At 37.9% G+C, this 23,672-nt stretch overlaps 2 protein-coding genes across 6 annotated transcripts in view; one reads left to right on the forward strand and one right to left on the reverse strand.

The window, feature by feature from the left end:
• Positions 1-4,370, reverse strand: part of TMEM63B (transmembrane protein 63B) — a 39,503-nt gene extending 35,133 nt beyond the window's left edge. The window contains exon 1 of one of the 2 annotated variants that reach the window (XM_074310790.1): positions 4,217-4,370. The gene's annotated coding sequence lies outside the window, so the exon portion shown is untranslated. Of the gene's footprint in view, positions 1-3,111; positions 3,238-4,216 lie in introns of those variants that run through there. The other variant, XM_074310789.1, reaches the window with a different exon arrangement.
• MRPL14 (mitochondrial ribosomal protein L14) overlaps positions 3,186-23,672 on the forward strand; it is a 34,561-nt gene continuing 14,074 nt past the window's right edge. The window contains exons 1-2 of one of the 4 annotated variants that reach the window (XM_074310795.1): positions 3,186-3,458; positions 21,563-21,656. In XM_074310795.1, coding sequence (XP_074166896.1) covers positions 21,583-21,656 — 74 coding nt within the window. In that variant the 5' untranslated portion in view covers positions 3,186-3,458; positions 21,563-21,582. Of the gene's footprint in view, positions 3,459-3,509; positions 3,638-21,562; positions 21,657-23,672 lie in introns of those variants that run through there. The other 3 variants (XM_074310791.1, XM_074310794.1, XM_074310796.1) reach the window with 3 other exon arrangements.

The raw sequence follows: 23,672 nt of genomic DNA on the forward strand, positions 1-23,672 counted from the left end.
AAAGAAATGAGAAGAGAAAAACAGCAGAGGTTATGGTGGGAGTTAAAAAGGAGGAGAGGAACAGGTTTTATGCAGTTTAGGATTTTGAAGAAGATTGAAGTAATAGTATAATAGTTCACTTACTTATATAACCCTATATAATTTGTAAAGACCTTTAATATACAATATTTAATTTGATATTCACAATCCAAGGACTAAAGATCATTTCCAAATTCCCTCTCATCTAACTCTAATCCAACTTGGTTTTGTAAGTTTGTAAGTTATTACCCACATTTCACAGAAGAATTAGGTAGAGAATAATTTGCCCAAAGTAAAAAGCTAATATAGAGCAAAACTAGGAAATTTGGTCCTCTGATATCCAAATTAGTATAATGTCATTACAGCATATGCTTCTATAAGAGACCAGAGTTAAATTTTTATAAAGGGTAGCAACTTTCCTCCTCTTATTGGGATGCCAGTGGTATCAAGAAATTTCCCTAGTTTTATTGAGATGCTTAATTTAAGTTGGAAAAGAGTTTATTCAGCCCAATTCAGGATTTTATTATTGCGAACAATGAGTAAAGTGAAGTGGGTCACAGCTTAAAGTTTATTATTGTAGAACTACAAGGGAAATTGTAATTTAGGACTTGTAATTACAGTCAGACAGTGTATTCCACTGGAAGGATGCTTAACTTGGCATATAAGGGACTAGAGCTCTAGTTTTAGTTAAATCCCTAATGCTCAGTCCTTCTGTTGATAACACAGACATGTTAACATCTCTGCCTTCTGCAGAAATGTCCTAGTAAGGACAAAACTTTGAGAAGGGGCCTGAAAAGTACAAGTAATATGAGAATAAAAAAGATCATTTATTATCAAAGAAGCTTGAAAGGAGGGAAGGGATTAAGCATTTTAAATGGCATCTACTATGTGCCAGACATTGCACTTTACAAATAGAATCTCACTTGATCCTCACAACAACCCTTCTAAGTAAGATTCCCCTCTTACAAGAGAAGTGACTTGTCTAGGGTTACACATCCAGTACGACCAAATCTGACCTCGGCTCTTCCTCATCCTCTATCCACATCATGCCAATGAGCTGCATTGGGGATAAAATTTAATTCTCCCTCTGATGGTTTTCTTTTCTCAACCTCCAACTTCTCCGTATCTTCTAGAACTTCAGGATTAGCCCAGGTGGCACACATCTATCAAATGAGGACATTTATGATTCAGAGTTTGGAGTGTAAACTTCTCCCACCAGTAAGCCCTGGGTTTAAAATGCAGGCTACTGGAAGTTATTATTCATAGAAAAAAGGCATCTGGACTAATAGCTAAGGAAGTTGAGGCTGGAGTCCTGTCACCGGGGACATAACACTTTCTAGATCTCACTTTTCACATCTATAAAACTGGGATGTGTGTATGTGTGTGTGAATAATGATCTCTAATGTTTTTTCTAGTTTTAATTTAGCTTTTGTTTTCTTAAGAGAAACTTTGTGGCATCACAGGGGCTTGTTACTGTCAGGTTGTTTAATGAGAGAAGGAGCTGATAAAAAAAAAATGACAAGAAACACAAAAACAGGGTTTATTTTGGGGCTTCTTAAGTAAAGAGAGCTATGACTAAGCTAATTTTGAAAATGTGACTTAGGGTCTTTGTGGGGCTCTCTTTGAGGCTTCTCCAGAGAGCTATTTCCTGGGCACCAGTCCCAGCTGGGAGGCAGTGTGCTATGATGAAAAGCGCTCTGGCCTGGGACCACAGGACCTGTTCCAGTGTTAGGTCCTCCACTAATGAGCTGCATGACCTTGGCCCAGTCACTTTGCTTTCTGTCTTCTCCTGTGGGAAAGCGAGCCTTTGGCTAGATGCTATCACAAGTCTTTTCCAACACTTGTGACACCCTGTGTTTCTATAACCTAGGAGGGTGCATGAGAGGGGGATGCCAGTCTGTGAGAACCCTGGACCCACGGAAAAACAGGCCGAACTACAGGTCCCAGCATGCAATACTTGGGCATGCCAGGACCTGGGCTCTCATGCCACCCCGTGCCCTGCCAACCTTTTCTTTTCACTCGGGGGAGGGAGCAGACACTCCCCACTCCAGGACCTCAGTGTAACCCCGAGTTGGCATCAGCACCTTTTCTCTAGTAGGCAGAAGCTTCCCCCCAAAACACACACAAGTACTCCCTGGAAGGGACGGCGGTCCCCTGTGGTGCCAAGTCCATGTCCACAACGACCCGGGCAGGTGCAGCACCAAGGACAGCCAGCGCCCCCCCCCTCGCCATTCCGGACATCCCGCTGGCCTTCTAGCAGGACAAGGGGCAGTGGCCCGGTGTTACCAAATTCCCAGCCTCGGCCAGAAAAGGAGGGTCCCGGAGAAGCCCTCGTTCGCAGATCTTTCTCCACTGCCCGCTCCGCGCCCCGGGCTAGCGCCGGGAATAAGACTGCATTGTGCCGGGTTGGAAGGAAACGAGCGAGCACACGCTGAGACATCCACACACACTCTCACCCCCCAACCCCCCCCTTCCCCGGCCAGGCCCTCTCGGTCACCCCGCCTCCCCCACTCAGTCCCCCCAGTGTGGGCCAGGGGGCACAAAGCAGTCATACCGCAGCCTGGGGCCCAGCGCAGGGAAAGATTCCACTCGTGTGTATATGTTTGTGCGCGCGCGCGCGTGCTCGCGTGTTTGTGTCTGGGGGGGCGGCGGTAAAATCCACGGAGTCTATCAGATCATGCGACACTTCCCTCCTTTCTCCTCCCCGCAAACAAATAAAAGGAAAAACCCAAACAAATCCCCCCGAACACCAACAAAAACCCCCAAACCACCAAACTCAAGCTTCATCTATGGGAGGGGGAGGGAAGGCCACAACATCTGGATCGCCGTAAAAAGAGTGGGCGGGGGAGGGGAAGGAATCCCGGAGGGTGCATCATGGGGGAGAGGGCACACACCTGGAATGGGCAGGTGGGTGAAGAGGTGGGGTGGGGGCCCCCAACAGCTGGGCACTCCGAGGGCGAAGCACATTTGGAACCCTGGTAGGGGTCGCCAAATTTTTTTTGGGGGGTCCGCATAATTACATTCCCTGGTTTTAAACCGGGGTGGATTTTCAGGAATGGCGAGTGGGGGCGCGGGAAGGGGTCTCCTACTCACCGTCGGGCGCAGACGCGGCTCCCGCTCCGAGGCTCGAGTCGGGGCTCCGGGCCGGGGTGGGCGGGGGCGGGGGGAGGGGATGTTGCTGGGCGGCTCGGGCTCCGGGCTCCTGAGGCGGCCGCGGCTCCCGGCTGGGGGAGGAGGGAAAGGGGAGGAGGGAGACGAGAGGAGGGAGGGAGGGATTGGGTAGGAGGAGGAGGAGGGGCGGGGAGAGAGCAAAGTTAGGGAGGGGGAAGAGGGGGGAAGGCGGAGGAAGGGAGGGGGGAAGTTGAAGGGGGCGAGGCAGCGTCGCTGCCGACCGTCATGGGCCCACCCCTTAACGCACCCTAGGCGATGCACGCACATAGGTACGCAGGCGTGGAATGGGGCCCGGGAGACCCTATTGCGCAAGCGCTCTTTAAACGCGGTGGGGCGGGGTGTGAGGGGGGATGCTGTGGAGTGGAAGTGCCGGAGCAGGTGGGGGCGGGGTAAGGCGCGCTTTTAACCTCTGGAACCCGAGGTCTCCTCTAACTCGGCGGTGAGAGCGGTAATGGCGGGCAGAGTTTTTGTTTTTAAGTTTTCCTTTATTTTTGCTTTCCTTTATCTAATAGACGCAAAGAGCGTGGTGTAAATGTCGAGTTCCTGTTAGGGGGAAGAGGGCCAGGGTCCTGGTTAAGAAAGCTGGTGGGGAAAAGGGACCTTGTCAGGGGTGAAGGAACGGAGAGTGGCGGGGATAGGGGGTCCTGTTGAGGGCAAAGGGGCGGCGGATGGGAGAGGGCTTTGGGGTGGAGGGGAAGGAACGGAGGATGGCGAGGGGGAGGCCTGGTTTGGGGAAAGATCTAGGGAAGGGCTTCTTGAAGGAAGAGCAGGGGACAAATTGGAGAGAGTCCTAGTTGGAGCCGGTTGGTGGGGGAGAAGTCACGTGTGGGAAAGGGTGTAGTGTGTCCTATCCCTCCGCTCCCTTTCACCTACGTCTCTGGAATGTATGTTCCCGGCTTTTCTTCTGCCCTCCCACCTTGGGAAACGGCGCTGCTGCTGGCGGTGGGGAGGGACAGAAGTGAAGGGCATCGGCCCGGTGTGCTCCCGACCCGAGGCCCCATTATTATTACTGGAGACGAGGACTCACCTGTCTTCCTAGGAGTGAGCAGTGTTCTGTTCCCAGGAAGCTTGTGCATGGGCGGGCCTGGCTGCAGTTCAAAGGCTGAGGCAGTGGGTCCCGGCCCTTCCTCTGTTCTTCTGGCGTCCGCCTGGGACGCCTCCGAAGCCCTATCTCTCCTTTCAGTCAGCGTGGTTGGGAGAGATATCTCTTGTCTCTATGTGCTTGTGGGGTAGGGATCGGCCTTTTGCTTTAAATTCATCACTCTTGATGAACAAATCAATTCCTTGTATTGCACTTACCTCTCTGCATTCTCATTTTACCAGAAATAGAGAATCTATCTGCCAGGCTGGGAAGTCCCAGTGAGTTCATCAAATCCAGAATCATATAACGTCCTGAGCCCATCCCAGCCCCTTTGAATGTCTAGGAAGTGGTTTTAAGACTGATGAAATTGCTCCTTTCCATAACAATTAGTTTGTATAATTTGAAAATGTAAATAGCTTCAAGTTTCTAAAATTGTAGACTCTAAAAACACTATGTGAATGCTAACTTATTACCATAATAAATTTCAGGCTTAACGTTCTATAAGTCAACATTTATTCAACAAATATTTACTAGGACATGTTGGGCAGTCAAAGAGCCCCAGAACTGTTGTAGTCCCATTTTTGCCACCGACTGCCTGTAGGCCCTGACCCCTCTGACATTGTTTTTCCCTTTGAGGAGAATAATATATGTGCTTCCTGTTGAGGAGTGAAAAAGGAGTGAGACAGGAAAGTACTTTGTCACCATATAGCCTGCTTTGTGAATATGTGATGAGCCTTTTATCGAGTGCTAGGGCTAGAGATACTAAAACTACAGCCCTGATATGGTCCATCAGAGAGTAACTACTGTTCTCTCTTCCAGTAATCTTGTTACTCAGACAGTGCCGGTCTATGCTAGTTAAACATTCTAGCTTGTCATAGCAAATTTTCTTTGGAAACCAAACGTAAGATTTACTTTTTTTGTCCTTTAAATTTTATCTTGTTAGATTTAGACCAAGGTTCTAACCTGTTAAGGACATTTTATTTTTTTTTTTCTTTTGATTTCTTATTCAATCACAACTGGATGCGTTAGTTGATCCCAGCATTAAGTCATCCGCAGATGGTAATAATCTTTAAGTGATTGGTGATTGCTAAGTAGTGCAGAACCAAAAGGAAACCCTAAAAGAAGCAGTGGTATGAAAAAAAGAATGCTGGAATTGAAGTCAGGATTTTGGATACAAATGCTAACACTGGTGCTTGCTACTGTGTGACCTTGGTGGGATAAATTTGTTGCCTCTCTGGGCCTTAATTTTACATCTAAAACCGAAGGAGTTGGACTAGGTGATCTCTAACCTAATGACTATATCATCCCCATAATGTCCCTTTGACCCTTTAAATGCTTGCTTCCTTTTAGAGATTTGTGATATTTCAGTATCTCAGTGTTTTTTGACCTTTTTTCCCCTTCATCAGTAGGTTTGATAAGAAGCTTGAATGTTTTGTCTGTTACCCATAGGAGACATTCTTTAGAGAGATTGCCAAAAATATTGGTTATTAGGGAAGCAGTGAGGAATAGTGGAAAGATTCCTGAGCTTGGAGTCAGGAAACAGGGATTAAATCCTGGTTCTCTGTGTGTGTATTTATATATATACACATACACATATATGTTTTAGGTATATCTATACCTGTGCATTGCCTTGGCCATATCATTTAACTTTAGGCCTATTTCCTCAGCTTCAAAATAGGAGTATATCTTTCAGGTTGTGGTTGAGAAATTTCTCTCTATATCTGGATTCCATTTTTCTGAGTACAGAATCATGTAGTATTTTGTACAGCATTTTTTATCATTATGTAACCCAGCTAGCCCTGAGCTCTTTAAAGAAAATGTAGCAATATTAATTGTGAATCAGTAGATCAACAAACATTTAGTAATTGCCTTCTGTGTGCCAGGCACTGTGAATATGAAATATGTTGATTTCTGGATTATAAACATTTTGTATGCTGTTTTTCTTTTTTATAGATTTTGAGGTTTATGATGTGTTGGTAATGAAAATATTGCTATCTCCATTTTACAGATGAGGAAACTGAGGCTCAAATATGTTTTGACTTTTAGCTAGTGAACAGCACACCTAGGACTCAATCCTAGGTCTTACTCTAAATCCACTGCTGCTTCCACCATGCATTGCTTTCTAGATTTGCCTGAAGGGAGTTCATGAAAGACACTGAGGAGAACATTGGATTCAGAAGACCTGGTTTGAGAGCCCTAGCAGTGTGACTGTGGACAAGTCACTTAGCGTCTTTGAACCTTAGTTTCCTCAACTGCAAAATGTAACTAATATACTCCTCTATTGTAAAGAAAGTACTTTGTACACTTCAAATTGCTCTGTGAATATTATTATGACCTATAACATAATGTTTTCAACTAGAGGAGTGGCTCAGTACACTTGGAAGAAAACCAAAGAAAGAAAGCATTAAGTGCCTTCTCAGAACACCAGGGACCAACATAAGAGGTATCTGAGAATATAGTTAATATTCATTTTCCTTTACTATGGATGGGTACTGAAGCTCTGTTACAAGACTATTTGTCTCAGGCACTCTGCACAACAGTCTTGTGTTCAGGCAGTGTTGCCTTGTCTACAATGACCATGTTCTAGATTTCCTGGGATAGTCCTGATTTCAGGAGATGAAGGTATATTTATAGTTAAGCTTTACATGAAAAAAAGGATTATTCTTTGTCAAACTACATCTACTGATTTTTGTTTCAGAACATATCACAATCTCTATAGGACCTTGGGACATTTAAGGTTAGAAGAATCCTTCAGAGATGAATTAGTAGAACTCTTTCTTTGTATTTGAGTGTTGTTATATCTACTTATCAGCATTTGTCAATTTTTAAAAATATTTTTGATCCACTTGAGAAACCCTCAAATGGGGGGAGGAAAGTTTTATTTTAAAATTTGGCCATAGAGTGTTGTTCTAGTTATTTTTCACTTCCAGAAACTCATTAAATGCTTACTAAGAGCAGAACCCTGTGCTAGCATCTGGGGGAGATTGGAGGCTATCCAGTTAATGCCACATTAATTATAATAAGTGCATTTTGTTTTGTCCTCTTGTGAGGACAGGATAAAGTAGAAGTTCTTTATAGCTGAGAGTATGAAGAGACAAGAAAAGCTTAGTGAAAGAGGTGGTATTTGAGTTGGGTTTTAAAGAATAGATAGGAATTTTGGGGGTATACACTGCATTCCAGGAGTATGGAAGTGTCAGTAAAGTTGGGAGCATGGAGAGTGGGAAATGTTTGGCAGGAGCATAAGGAAGTGTGGCATCCATTCAAATGATGGACTAGAAGTAGGAAGACTTAAAATCACATTTTTATAGTAATCAGGTAGCCTATGCTGGGTTGGAGCAGTTGGGATAGAAAGGAAGGAATGTGAAAAATACTGTGCGAGTGGATTTGGACAGGCCTTTTATGACCTATTGGATATAGTAGATTAAGGAGATTAAGTAGATTAAGGAGAGAGGTTTTGAACAATGCTCATTGAATTGATGGTGGTGACACTGATAGAAGTAGGATTACTGGATCATAGAAATTATTTCAGACCTCTCATTTTATAGATGAGGAAAGTGAGTTTCTGAGAAGATATGATTTACCCAGTGTCACAGTGGTAAGAAGTAGAACTAGAATTACAGTCTAGATATTCTGACTCCAAATGGATTCTTAATCACAGTACTTACTAGAAAAGTTTGTTAGGATTCAGAGTTTGAGAGAACCTCAGAGAAATCTTAAATTCAATCTCATTTTTTAGATGAAGAAAATTAGGTCCAGAGAGACAATAACTTGTTCAAGGTCATAATGAAATTCTAGCCCAGATTTTCTGAATGCAAACTTGATGTTCTTTTCTCTCGATGCTCAGGTGGAGGAGCAAGTTTAGGGGAAATGTAATCTTGATTTTAGATTTGAGTTTGAGGTGCTGATAGGACACTTCAGGTGAAGGCCTTAAAACTCACTCAAATCATCTGCAAATAACAGATTTCCGAATCACCTACGTAGAAGTGATAGTTGAAACCAAGGGAACTACTTAGAAAGGTTGGTAGCTTGTTCTGGGTTTTTATTCTTCTTGGTGCTTGTTTTTGCATGTTTAACAAGTACAAACCAGTGTGCCAAAGAATCCAATTTAGACCCAAGAAAAGTTGTAGGTCAAATGTTTTAGTCCCTTCTTAAGGAAGCTGCCAAATAGCATACTTACTGTAAATTATTCATTAGTGAAACAAGATTCAGATTAGGGAATAATTTTTTCAAAAATCATCTGGGGCTCTAAGGAGATTGGGAGTATCGTGCTTTTTTTAGTTCCCTCTTAACCTTAAAAACATTTTAAAAGTGATTTCAATCATCGTATTGATCCAGAAGCAAAAGAAGAGAACAGAGTGAGAGTAGGATAACATGAGAGTAAATTCAGCATTAAAATTGTCTTTTAAATGAATTTGTTTTTACTACTTTTTGTTTTTACATGCCCTACATTTCTTCTACTATCTTTCTCTCTTCATTCTTTCAGAGAATTAGCAAAGAATTCTTTTAAAAATGAAAAAAGAGTTGGAAAAAAATCAACAAAAGCAGTCATTGAAAAAAATCAGAATTTGTGGAATATTCTGCATTTATGGACCTCTAATCTCCCAAGCCTTTCTTCCTCCTCTAAAGAATTTGGGGGTGCTATCTTCTCAAGTCTCTTTGGGAATAAGCTTGTTCACTTTATTTTTGCAAAATTCTTTTTCTGTTGTGTGTTTTTGACAAATATTAAATGCCTACTATGTAAAGCATTTAAAAGCCACCATTTCTGGAGGACATACCCTTCTTCCTCATCCCTACCTCCCATTTTCAATAAACTTTCAGTCTATTTTGTATTGCTACTCTTGGCTAAGAAAGGTTTTCCACATTTTAACACCAGTTTGAAGTCTGCTATCTTGTGGGAGTGGTGGTATCTGTGCTTTATTTTAATTAAATTCAAGCCTTCTCAGTCCTAAACCTGCCTCCTATCTAGAATTTAATGCTATCTCTTCCTTCCCCAGCTTTTCTATTCTCCTACCCCAACCAACACTTCTCTAAGATCTTTCCATTTCTCTAAATGCTGTTATTAATTAGTTCCTCTTACTGGTTCTAACTCCCTGACTTTTGATTAGCCTTGGGCATATATATTTTGGAGAGCCAGATGTATATGTAGTGAAATATAGGCTTTTCCATTTATATTCACTTTATTCACAAATTTGAAGAACATTCCCAAAGGAGTTACCAGTATTTTTTACACTAGCATTGTACTTTGCCTTGGATAAATGTTTAAGAAATATATGTTTGAATAAATTAGATTCCACACTCCACTTTAAATCTTTGAAGGATTTTTTTGTTGCTTGTGTTGCAAAGACCACCAAAACTTTTTGCTTATTTGTAAGTACAGCTTGATTTTAGGATATAATAAATATGTGAGATTGAGAGATGGGGCTGTGATTGATTGTTTAGTTTAGATAAATGAAATTCACAGTCCCCAACTTCCCATTTTTCATTATATTCAATACTCAGTTTTTTGGAATTATAAAAAAGAGGCTATGAAAGCCAAGCCTTGTAAAATATTGGACTTATTTTCCCTTTTTTTGATGGAGGAAACCAAAAAGTCAGATGGAGAGACATAATAGAGCCATGCTTTGGGCCTTCTGGCTCACTGAGGATCCGTATGGATTGTATGTATACTATGTTCCAGGTTTTTTGCTGTGCAATAGGAATATGAAGATAAAGACTGAAATAATCCCTTTTAAAGGGTTTTTATTCTATTAGGGGAGACATGTTCCTAAATAAGTATAAGGAATAAATGCAAACTAGTTCAATAAAGAGTAGTTCGGGGAAGAGGATAGTTGCAGTTGGAAATCCACCCAAAAAGCCTTGGTATAGAAGAAAGTGCCTTAAATTTAGTCTTAGAAAGTGAGAGATTCTGTAAGATACTCCAGGCATAGAGGGTGGCCAGTTCAGAGGGGAGAAATTGGGGAGAATTGTAGAAAATATTCCAGCAAAACCAAGTTTCTTATTTCTAACTTCAAGAAAATGCATTGTATTTCATTTTGGAGCTTGTGGATAGGCTCCTGTTTGCAGATAGAGAACTTTGCTTTTGAAGAAGAGACTCCAAAAGTATAAAACTCCTTGAAGGAGAAAATCAACTCCACCCAAGGGAAACCTGACAGTTTCTTTCTGTTATCTAACTAAAGGAATTCCAATCCTATTGAAACTCATTGAATTCTATTCAAATTCCAGCTCAAGCTGAAACCCAGCCAACTTGGGACTCCACCCACAAGCCCCCTTCAGTTTGTAGCCAAAACTCCTATTATAAAAGAGCCAAACTAAAATCCTCTCTTTGCAGAGTTTCCAAACATGCCATGTTAGGTTATGCCATTCGATGCCAAGGAAATTCCTCTGCCCATTGTATAAGAATTATTTTCCAGTGCCACCCTCTCTTTATCCTCACCTATTTCCCTAACCAGACTTTATGCCTCTCTGTCAGGATTTCTAACTTTACTTCCCAATTCCTATAATAAATCTCTTTTATCAATCTAGGTTTTTGGGTCTGTAAATTCTTTTACAGAGAATCTCTGCGCCGCCAGAAGGAAGTTCCCCAAAACTCCCTATCCCTGAATTGAATCCCAAGGGGATGCAGGGGAGCCAAACCTCTCCATTTGGTTTCCTGAACTCCAAACTTGCCACTAGACCTTATCATTTAACTTCCTGACCACCAGAAACACTAATTTCATTTTGGTTCCATAAATCTAGACTGTATCATTTGGTTCCCTACTAAAGGAAACCCCAAAACCTTAACCCTCATCACTTTGAATCTCTTCTCTACAACCTACTATTTTGGTTAAATTGCTTCATTTATTTGGGCCTGATTTGTAAGGTGGATTTGGAATTGATTTCATCGAAGGCCTCTTGAAGCTCTCAGATTTATGAACCTCATGAGGCTTTACAAAAGGAATATCCTTTTTTTATGCCATTGTTGAGTTTGGTTTGGAATATATCATACTATAGTTATAGAAAAGGATCTCTGAAAATACAGTACCTTGCCCATAGGTTTTTCATTTTTCCTTTGTATAACATGTAGAGGAGATAAAAGATTTTAACTAACTGTAAGTTATAGGATCAAGCATTAGGAAGAATGGACTTTAGAAGTCATATATAGTCTAATCTCTGTCATTTAATAGATGAAGAAACAGGCTGATTTTACATGATTTCATATGTATAATGGATATTATTGCTTGCCTGCTCAATGGATGGGGACAAAGAGGAGAGAGAATTTGGAATTCAGATTTTAAAAAATGAATGTTTAAAAAATTTCATAAAAGGATTGTTGGTTGTGGGGGAAATAAAACTTGTTATTCGGCATAGTATTTGGCCTTTAAAAAAAATTAATTTTCATTGATTTGAGGTGGTTTAGTTCAGGATCTGCCCATGGGTATTGGGAAGACTTGAGTCATCACTAAAGGAGTGGTTGGGTTTGATTCTGAGTTAAAAATAATCTGTCAAGGGCAGCTAGGTGGCGCAGTGGATAGAGCACCTGCCTTGAATTCAGGAGGACCAGTGTTCAAATCTGGTCTCAGACACTTAATACTTCCTAGCTGTGTGACCCTGGGCAAGTCACTTAACCCCAGCCTCAAAAAAAAAAAAAGAAAAGAAAATTAGAATAATTACCAGCTCTTTGAAAGCCAACCTGCTAGAACCAGAAAGCAACTCTCCAGGCTGATCAACAAAGATGATTTGTAGACAGATTATTTTTCCTTCCCCTCCCCGCCCCCCCAGGCTGGGGTTAAGTGACTTGCCCAGGGTCACACAGCTAGGAAGTGTTAAGTGTCTGAGACCAGATTTGAACACTGGTCCTCCTGTATTCAAGGCTGGTGCTCTATCCACTGCGCCACCCTCTAGTTTTCTATTGAACAGGAGAAGTACAGATTCCTTATAGCCTGTTTTCTGTTCTCATTGCCAGTGTATTTAAAATAGCATTCTCAGTTTAGTTGTTTTGACCTAGAATGCTTCCTGGAGCCTTTAGGCTCTAGAGTCTGTATAATAAACTTAAGAAAAAGCTTTACTTAGGCCTGGAGAGACTTACACGAACTAATGCTGAGTGAAATGAGCAGGGCCAGGAAATCATTATATACTTCAACAACAATACTATATGATGATCAATTCTGATGGACGTGGCCCTCTTCAACAATGAGATGAACCAAATCAGTTCCAATAGAGCAGTAATGAACTGAACCAGCTACACCCAATGAAAGAACTTGGGAGATGACTATGAACCACTACATAGAATTTCCAATCTTTCTATTTTTGTCTGCCTGCATTTTTTATTTCCTTCACAGGCTAATTGTGCACAATTTCAAAGTCCAATTCTTTTTGTACAGCAAAATAACTATATGGACATGTATACATATATTTAATTTATACATTAATATATTTAACAAGTATTGGTCAACCTGCCATCTATGGGAGGGGAAAAGTTGGAATAAAAGGTTTTGCAATAGTCAATGCTGAAAAATTACCCATTCATATATCTTGTAAATAAAAAGCTATAATTAAAAAAAAAATCTTTATTCAAAAACAATAGTGAAGGCAGTTTATGTTGTTTTATCTAACCTAGATAAATTCTTACAGTTAGAGAACTAGTGAAAGTCAGTCATCTTTTGACTACAGGCTAATAATAATTCACTTGGGTAATTCTTGCTATTGTTCCCTAAATAACTGTAAGGAATCTTCCATTAATTAGGATGAAAATGATATTCTTTTAATTGAATAAATTTATTTCATTGTATTTGGGATTATGAGGAGAATTCTAGTATAGACTAGGATAGAAGTCACATTACTAGAAATCTTCCCCCGCCCCCCACTTAATGGTATTTTACTTTTTTCCAATTACATATAAAAGTAGTTTTCGACATTCATTTTTGTAAAATTTTGACTTCCAGATTTTTCTCCCTCTTTCCCCTCCCCCCAAGATAGCAAGCAAATAGAGATTATACATGTACAGTGATGTTAGACATCTTTCCACATTAGTCATGTTTTGAAAAAAATCAAACCAAAAGGGAAAACCATGAGAAAAATAACAGAAAAGTGAAAATAGTATGTTTTGATCTGCACATAGACTTCATAGTTCTCTTTGGTTATGGATAGTATTTTCCATTATGTATCTTTAGGAATTGTCTTAGATCCTTGTATTGCTAGGAAGAGCTAAGCCATTAACAGTTGACCATTGCAATGTCGTTGTTACTGTGTACAATATTCTAGTTCTACTCACTTCACTCAGTCTCAGTTCATGTAAGTCTTTCCAGGTTTTTCTAAAATCTGTGTATTCATTATTATAGAGCCTACAGTATTCTATTATTCATATTCTGCAGCTTGTACAAGCCATTCCTCAATTGATGGCCATTCCTCAATTTCCAATTCTTTGCCTCCACAAAAAGAGTTATTTAAAGTAACTTTTCCTTTTTTATGACCTCTTTGGGACATAAAGATTCTTACTGAGACTCTTTAAAACCATCTGGTTCATCTTTCTGCATAAACACTTTTTTTGAGTAACAAAACGTTATATATTGTCTGAAGTGATTTAAATTTGCTTCCAAGTCACTTGGTATGTAATTATAGAATCAATTTTAATCTCCAATGGTATAACCTAATTTTCAGCTTTCCTGTTTAGAATGAGTTTGTAGAATTGGGGAATTTTATACAATTGAGTATGCATAGATTTGGAATGTTAGTGCTGGAAAAGACATTAGAAGTCATCTATTCTTGCCCATTGATTTTGCATATGAAAAAAACAAACCCAAAGAATCCCTTGGTAAACTCTCAGCAGATGATCTAGACCAGGTTCAGGATAACCTATAAACCTCAAACCTAAGGAATTAGGGGATTGTCTTACCTCAAAGATGTGAAGACTTCCCCCAGCATGATGGGTGGATGAGAACATTTTGTTTCAGGAGCCATGAAAGTGGCTGAAGCAGTACTGTGGAGCACCTAGAACTTGTTAGAGACATTGAAGGTCATCTACTGTAACCTGAACCATTTCAGTTGTCTTGACTTTTTTCTTGCCACTGAAGGTCCTGGCATAGCAGGTGAATGTCTAAGTTCAGAGACCCCAGTGGCTAGTGGCCAGGCCCCTGACTCAAGAAGCTTGGAGTAATGCCTCCAGTATTTCAGGAGCAGAGCTCAATTTTAAAAGTCACATAATATCCTAGAAAATGAGCAAAACCAAAAAAGAACCGTGACCTTAGAAAGCTACGATGCCAACAGAGAAGATCAAAACACAACCTTAGAAGAGAACAATGATAGTGCCTGCATGTGAAGCCTCAAGAGAAATATAAATTGGTCTCGGGTCCCAAAAGAACTCCTGGAAGAGCTTAAAAGATTTTAAAAATCAAATAAGAGATATAATAAAATTGGGGGGGGGGGAATGAGTTATGTAAGAAAATCATGAAAAGAGTATCTCAGTAAAAGAAGCACCAAAAAAAAAAAAAAAAAAAAGGAAAATGTACAAAAATTTACTGAAGAAAACAACTCCTTTAAAAAAATGGAATTGGCAAAATGGAAAAGGAGGGACAAAAGCTAACTAAAGAAAATAATTCCCAAAAATTACAGCTGGACAAGTGGGAGCAAATGACTCGACGAAACATTAAAAATTAAGCAAAATCAAAATAATGAAAGAAAAGGAAGAAAATGTGAAAAATCTCATTGGAAAAATAATCAGCCTGGGAAAATAGATCCAGGATAGATAATTTAATATTATTGGACTGTCTGAAAGCCATCATCAGAAAAAAAGGCTAGCTGGGGAGCATCTTTCAAGAAATTATCAAGGAAACTCATTATTTCCAAGAATGAGAGAATAAAGATAATTGAAAGAATCCACTAATCACCTGAAAAAGATTTCAATATGAAAATTCCCAGTAATGTTATACTCAAATTCTTTTTTATTTAAAGATCTTTTTCCTGATCCCTTGCAGAATTTATTGTTTTCTTATTTGGTTTATTAAATCTAGCCATTCTATGTCTGGGAGTTTGTGGCTTTGAATTTTTTTTCTGGAGGTAATCTATTAATTATTTCAGTTATTTAATTTTCTGTGTTCTGAAGTTCTAGGTAATTCTCATATTACTTTTATTATGGTATCCAGGTTTTTTGCCTTGTCATATTCTTCTGGGTTATATAATACCGATCCTTAAGTTGTTTCTACTAAGCCAATCTTTGAGATCAGTATGTTTAGCCTAGATTATTGACCATGTTTTTTGCTTTTCTTTTCTATATAGTCCTTTGCTTCTATGTATTTGCAGTCACAGTCTGTTCTCTTTTTTGTTTCTTTGGTGAGATTTGCCATTGCAGAGTCTTTTTTTTTTTTTTTTTTAATCTTTTTTTTGTTGTTGTTGTATAGGTCATAAATTTTCATTTTGTTTTTCTTTTTCTTTTCTTACTTTTTTTTTTTTTTTTTTTTGGTTCTGTTTCTTAACAGGATGTTGTGGTTCATGTTCTCTTCATGTTCCATAGAGTTCTCTGTTTTACCAAGTTTTGGATTTTCCTTTTCTTTTCGGTATTTATTCATAGATTCTGAATTTGTTAGCTAGATTTGAAGGCCATGTCCCTTTATTGTTAATGTTTTCACTGTAGATTTATCTGCTTATGTTCCTGGGCTTTGCATTACTTCTTCCTGAGATCTTTGGGAGTTCTTGTTTTTGTTTAGAGAAAGGCAGGAGTATGATGTTAGATTTTGCTGCAAGCTGGTGTATTGGGTCTTTGGGTTTTTACAGTAAGTCCATTTTTTATGTTCGTAAACAGCTACTACAGGGGAGTTGAAGGAGCTCAGGTTAAATGGCAGTTCCTGTTTTTTCCTCTGATTATTTTTAAACTTTTTAGATTCTAGATATACTAGACTATAGAGATAACTGAACTTGATTTTTATTTGGCATATAACTTTCTGTTTTAGAGAGGTTGAAGAGAATCAGATAAAATGTCTAGTCTATTTTGTTGGTCATGAGACTTTCTCCAGCTAGTATACCTTTAATGAGAGTTTGCAAAATAAGTGTCATTTGTCTCCTGAATTTCTGGGTTCCCCTCAATGCTAATGCCTTCCCACTGACACTGAGTCTAATTTGCCCTCTCTTTCTCTATGTATGTTGTATGTACATAATTGTTTTCTTTCCCTTTGTAGTGTGTACTTCTTGAGGGCAAACTGATTTTTCCTTTCTGTCAGATTTTAGCACAAGTCGTGGTACATAATAGGTGCTTAATAAATGACCATTGTTGAATTTTGTTTGATCAAGCCCACCATCATAATACTTCTTTCATAGATATACACACACACACACACACACACACACACACACACACACACACACACACAGAATAGGTATTGTAAATCTTATTCCTCTCATTATCATCTTATTAAAACCTTATTAGGTGAATTACTATATGCTTATCTATGTAGGTCACTTATAGAACACATGGATCAGAGATGTAAAATTTTAAAATATTTTTAAGCATGAGAAAACACTCTTTGTCCCTTTTTTTCATTGTCCCTTCCCTTCTCTACTCCTTCCAAAATATGTTGTAGGAATTTTTATGGGAAAGTGTAAATCCATGTAATATTTGTTGAATACTTTCAATTCTTTAATGTCTCTTTAGCAGCTAGTTTCCAGCCTTCATCTCTAAAAAATTTTTAGATTTGCACTTAATCTATTCTGAGCTCTTTGAGCAAACAGGATATTAAGCTTCTATTTCCTAATCTCTCCAGGAATAAGTAGATACTGTGGCTACTCTTCTCTCAATTTCTAGTCCTTTGAGGCCTAATTAGATGTGTAGGAATATTTCCCCTAAATTGCTAATTCAAAAAAAGTAGTCTTCCTCACTTAGAGGAAGTACTCAAGCAAAAACCCCTAAATCTCTCTTCTTTCTCTTATGAAAATGACCATGCTTTTTTTTTTTTTTTAATATTATAGTTTTTATTTATCAGATATATGCATGGGTAATTTTACAGCATTGACAATTGCCAAACTTTTTGTTCCGATTTTTCCCCTCCTCCCTCCTCCCCCCAGATGGCAGGTTGACCAGTACATGTTAAATATGTTAAAGTATAAATTAAATACAAAATACATATACATGTCCAAACAGTTATTTTGCTGTACAAAAAGAATCAGACTTTGAAATAGTGTACAATTAGCCTGTGAAGGAAATCCAAAATGCAGATGGACAAAAATAGAGGAATTGGGAATCCTATGTAATGGTTCATAGTCATCTTCCAGAGTTCTTTTGCTGAGTGTAGCTGGTTCAGTTCATTACTGCTCTATTGGAATTGATTTGGTTCATCTTATTGTTGAAGATAGCCAGGTCCATCAGAATTGATCATCATATAGTATTGTTGTTGAAGTATATAATGATCTCTTGATCCTGCTCATTTTGCTTAGCATCAGTTCATGTAAATCTCTCCAGGCCTTTCTGAAGTCATACTGTTGTTCATTTCTTACAGAACAGTAATATTCCATAATATTCATATACCACAATTTATTCAGCCATTCTCTAATCGATGGGCATTGACCCTTGCAAAACCTTCTATTCCAACTTTTCCCCTCCTCCCCACCCTCTCCTCTTGTGGAGGTAAGCTGTGATTTTTTTTTTTCCACCCATCTTAGTAAAAACTTATCTTTAGTGCTTTGAACTTGTGGGAAGAAAGAGGTGATGTGTAAATACTGTAGCAGTGGAAACATGGATGTTTAATCACCTGAATCCTTGAAATCTGTCAGTGGTGCAGTTTTCTGGTGGTAAAGCAAGCCTGTGGTTGTGCCTTTGTTGGACACTTGTGGGGATATCCTTTCATCCCAGCCCTAAACTATGAACTAGGTGAGGAAGAAAGAAGAGATACCATTGCTACATGTGATTAGGATTTTTATATTGAGTGCCATGAGGCAGCTAGGTCAAGATTATTTCTTAAGGGATCATCACATCAGTTTGTATAGAACATGAGCTTTGAAAAGGCCATTTTGTTTTGCCCATTTTTATTTTGTTCTAAAGGTTTTTGATACCTATGGGACCAAACACAAGTCTTTTACTGTCCCGTAAAAACAATATACATTTTAAAATTAATTTTTTAAAAAAAATTTTGTCTCTATTTCCTCTTATCTCCTTTCATCCATTCCCAGAGTCATCCTTCATAATGAATGACAGAAAAGGAAGAAATGGGAGGAAAAGTTCTTTAATAAATTATCCAACATTTATAAAGTTTGATATTAGATGCATAATTTTACACTTCTGGACCCCTGCTTCTCAAGTGGGGGAAATGTCTTATCTCCTCTTTGTGGCCAAGCTTGATTATTGAAGTTTTGCAGCACAATTTCAATTGTTTTGTTGCTGTTATTCTTTCCATATACATTGTAATCATTGAACATATTTTTTTCTTGGTGTGGCTTACTGTATTTTGTATCAGTTTATATAAGATGTTTCTTGGTGTTTTTCATATTAATTATTTCTTGTGGCACAATAGTAGTCCATTACATTAATGTGCTACTGTTAATTTAACCACTTTAGTCATTAGGCAGTTACTTTGTTTCAAATTCTTAGCTACCACAAAAAATTCTATAAATATTTTAGCATATATGAGATCTTTGTTTTTCTCTTCTGTTTTTTAGTTTTTGTTTTTTATAGTTGTTACACTTCCATAGGTGATCTTTTTAAATAGCATTTTATTTTTCCAAATACATATAAAGATAGTTTTAAGCATTCATTTTTATAAGATTTTATGTTCCAAATTTTTCTTTTTCTCTCCTTTACCTCTCCCCTTCCCCAAGATAGCAGTCAATCTGATATAGGTTAAATATGTGCAGAACTTTTAAACACGTTTATATATTTGCCATGTGGTACAAGAAAAATCAGACCAAAAGGGAAAAAAAACCCACAAGAAAGAAACAGAGAAAAAGATGAAAATACTATGCTTTGACTCACATTCAGTCTCCAGTTCTCTCTCTGGATGTGATTGGCTTTTTCCATCCCAAGTCTATTGAAATTGCCTTGAATCACTGCATTGTTGAGAAGAGCCAAGTCCATCATAGTTGATCATCACAATAATCTTGAAATTTGTTCTCCTAGTTCTGATCATTTTACTCAGCATCAATTCATGTAGGTCTTTCCAGGCTTTTCTGAAATCAGTCTGCTCATCATTTCTTATAGAACAATAATATTCCATTACATTCATATACCAAAATTTATTCAGCCATTTCCTAAGTGATGGTCAGGCATCCACTCAATTTCCAGTTCCTTACACAAGGTTTTACAAGGACTAATGTTAAAGAATTGTCCACACATATGTTTTGAAAAATAAAAAGCTTTAACAAAGAAAAAAAAAAATTCAGTTCCTTGCCGCTACAAAAGGAACTGCTACTTTTTTGTTTGCTTTGTTTTTTAATATATTTTATCTGTCTTTCTGAATATTCTTTCAAATTATTTAGCCAATGTTGTGCAAGGCACATACTTAGTCAGTATATGCCAATAATGTGGTTGGTCTTGTCAGATTATGCCCATATTTGAAAGTTCATCTTAAGTCTGCAGTATTTACTATTTAGTCAGTGACTTTGTAAACAAAATTAGCTTCTTAGCAGCTAGTTTTACTAGGACTTACCCTATGATACAAAGAATTGCTTTGATTTTTCTTCTTCAGAGGACATCCTACGAGGAAGTCAGTGATTATAGAATATGAATTCCTTTACTTTATCTTGTTAGTTTATTTTTGAAATTCTTATTTTTTTCCTTTCTGAAAAAAAAGGAAATAGATAATTACAATAGCTTATTTTTGAATAGCTCTTCAAAGTTTTAAAAGTACTTTCACATGAACTATCTTTTTGTCTAAAGAACAAACTTGTGCCCTATTAAGTAGAGTAAATATTATCTTCATTGGATGAGGAAAATTAAATGATTTGCCCAAGGTCACATGTCTAACAGATGACAGAGCACACTGGGATGTGCTTACCCCTAGATTTTTGCTGGCATATTCTTACAAAATGAGCGGTACCATTGGGAAAAAAGAGCTCTGTTCCTTTTTCTTGAACAGGTTCAAAGATTGAGTTGACTGGCTTTTTCAAGTTTTTGAGGAATCTAAGTGAAAAATGACCTTATAAGTTTACTTTGTGTCTTTCTTTTCTTTAATTTCTTAATAAAGTTTTTTAAACCCTAATTATCTCTCCTTGTGATATCTAGCTGCCTATTTTAGGGTTTCTGGTTAGTATAAACATTTTTCTACATTTACTATGCTGCACAAGAAAAATTATATCAAAAAAGAAAAAAAATGAGGGGGAAAAAAAGCAAACAACAAAAAAGGTAAAAATACTATGTTGTGATCCATATTTAGGCCCCACAGTCCTCTTTCTTGATTTAGATGGCTCTTTCCATCCTAAGGGTATTGGAATTGTCCTGGATCACTTCAATTTTGAAAAGAACCAAGTCCATCAGAATTAATCATCATATCTTTTTCTTGCTGTGTTCAGTGTTATCTTGGTTTTACTCATTTCACTTAACATCAGTTCATTTAAGTCTTTCCAAGGCTTTCTGAAATCATCTTAATAGTTGATTCTTATAGAGCAATAATATTCCATTATATTCATATCCCATAATTTATCCAGCCATTCTCCAGCTGATGAGCATCCATTCCGTTTCTAATTCTTTGCCACTACAGAAAGGCCAGCTACAAACATTTTTGCACATGAGTCTTTCCCTCTTTTTTATGATCAGAGTCCAGTTCTAAGAAAGACATACACTTCTGTTTAGAGCTCAGGGTATTTACAAAAGCCCTTTCTATGGAGAAACTGGGAAATGTTCTCTAACTAGGTGTATCCAGTAGCTTTTTTATCTGTAAGTGGTGTAACTGAAAATAACCCAGGAACTTGTTTCCTGCTAGATTCCTTTGAGCTTTAGTAGGTGCTTAGCCCTTGGCAAACAAAATAAAAGAACATTCCTGTCTCCAACCCTACAGCTAGAATATAAGTTCTGGGAATCTGGTTGGTAGGGTAATTGCTGGAACCCAGGAAACATCCTTTAATCCAAAACTTCTTTAGGTACTGTATGTCATGCCAATTAAGTAGATAAAAGCTTGTACTTAGTGCTTCCTATCTATCCATCTTCAACCTGTGTCCCTAGTCCTTTTTCTTTTTCTTTTCTTTTTTCTTTCTTTCTTTCTTTTTTTTTTTTTTAAACTGAAGGATTTGGAGTTAAGTGACTTACCCAGGGTCACACACTAGGAAGCCTCGTCCTTTTTCAAAGTGCAAGTGAGCTATTAGTAAGAACTTTGTCTTACAAATATATATTTTCTTCTGCAGGATTTCATCCCAGAATTCCCATGGCTTTCTCTATGGGACCTTGGAGGAGCCTTCTAAACCTTGCTAGCAGAGCACTAAGTCAACGCTATTTCAGGTAATTTTTCTTTTCTTTTCTTCCTCCTCCCTTCCTTCCTTACCTCCCTCCCTTCCTTATTTCTCTCCCTTCCTCTTTCCTTCTCTCCCTTCTCCCATCTCTCCCTCCCTCCTTCATTATTTCCTTTTTTCTGCCTGGTTCCAGGGAAGAAATTTTGAGAAGACACCTCCCCAACTTCTTTGCAGACATGGGAAGTTTATTCATGTGAAATATTGCATATTGCACTTCTCTCAATAAACTGATCCCTTTTGCTGAATTTTTTTCCTCTTTTCTTTTAATTATAGAAGTGATTAGAGCAGGATACAAGGGAAATTTATTCAATGTATTTAAATCAGTAAAATGATCTTTTTAAAATCTAAGAAAAATATTTTATTGATGGTTTTTGCCTTTATATCACAGTCATTTCTTATTCCCTCTACAGATTGAACTCTAATGAGTGACATAGAAAAACAATTAAGCAAAAAATATTTGCTGTGGAAATTTATTTGATTGTATGTAATACTCTATCTTAATATTCCTCTACCTCTGCCATGAAGTAGGAAGTTTGTTTTAATTCTTTTCTTGTGCCTTCATTATTCCCCCTACTCCCATTACTCAGTTTAATTTTATTTTAGTTGTCTTTTCATTCATGTTGTTATGTTTATTGTCTTGATTCTGCTTATTTTGTTTTGCATCACTTTATACAAATCTTCCTCTTTCTCCAAATGTCACTTTTTAAAATTGTGCAATAATGTTTTTTTTTTAAAAATTTTTTTCCCAGTTACATGTTAAAAAACAAAAAACAAGACCAAGAGGGAGTTGTACATGTACATTCATTTTTTTTGCACTTTCCTTATGAATCATGTTGGGAGAGAAAAATCAGAACAAAAGGGAAAAACTACAAGAGGAAACAAAAATAAGAAAAAAGAGAGAGAGAGAACATAGCATGTATTGATTTACATTATCTGTGTAGTTTTTTTCTCTGCATTTGTGTGGCGATTTCATCCTGTTTATTGGGATTACCTTGTGTTGCTGAACCTCTGAAAAGAACCATGTCTGTCATAGTTGATCATTGCATAATCTTGCCTGTTGCTGTGTACAGTGTTTTCCTGATTCTACTTGTTTCACTCAGCATCATTTCATGTAAATTTTTCCAGGCCTTTTCTAAAATCAGCCTGTTCATTTTTTTAATAGAACAATATTCCATTACTTTCATATACCATAATTTACTCAGTCATTCCCCATTTGATGGGCATTTACTTATTTTCCAATTCTTTGCCACCACAAACAGAGCTGTTACAAACATTTTGTGCAGTATTATTCCATTGCATTTGTATACCAAAGTTTTTCAGCCACTCTTCAATTGAAGGGCGGACACATACCCAAATAACCTGTTTCTTTGATTTCATTGAGATATGTATGTAGTAGAACTACAATCCAATAGGGTTCCCTTCTCCCCCAACAATAGGGATCAGACTAATTTTTTTCAAGACTTGATTAATCCAGAAAGACAGGGCTATACTTTATTTTCCTGGCCATTCATTAGCTTAACCTGAAGGAAGATGGAGAGGCGGAAACCCCTGGTAGGAAGTGGTTCTATTGAAGACAACTTAACTAATATAGAGGATTTGCTAGGTGTAAGGGTATGGATGTTTTAATTACTTGTGCATAATTCCAAATTAAAATAAAGTATGGTTGGGCCTTTTTACCTCCGGTAATGCTGTAGTATCTCTCTCTTATAACTCCTCCACTATTGACTTCCCATCTTTTATAATCTCTGTTAACTATTTTTAAAAATTGGTACTTTATTATTTTCCCATCACAGTAATTTCTTAATAATTTGCTTCTGCCAAAGACCTCTATCTTATAATAGAGAAACAGTTAGGGTCAAGCGGACATCCATTGTCTGACATCTGTAATATTCTACATCCATTGTCCTTTTCTGATCCCTCAAATTTTAGTACCTTCTCTCCCAAACTACCTTGTATTTAACTTCTTTATACATATTTGTTGGTATTGATTTATATTTATGTTGCA

The sequence above is a fragment of the Sminthopsis crassicaudata genome, chromosome 4 (assembly GCF_048593235.1).
Source record: "Sminthopsis crassicaudata isolate SCR6 chromosome 4, ASM4859323v1, whole genome shotgun sequence".
Taxonomy (NCBI): domain Eukaryota; kingdom Metazoa; phylum Chordata; class Mammalia; order Dasyuromorphia; family Dasyuridae; genus Sminthopsis; species Sminthopsis crassicaudata.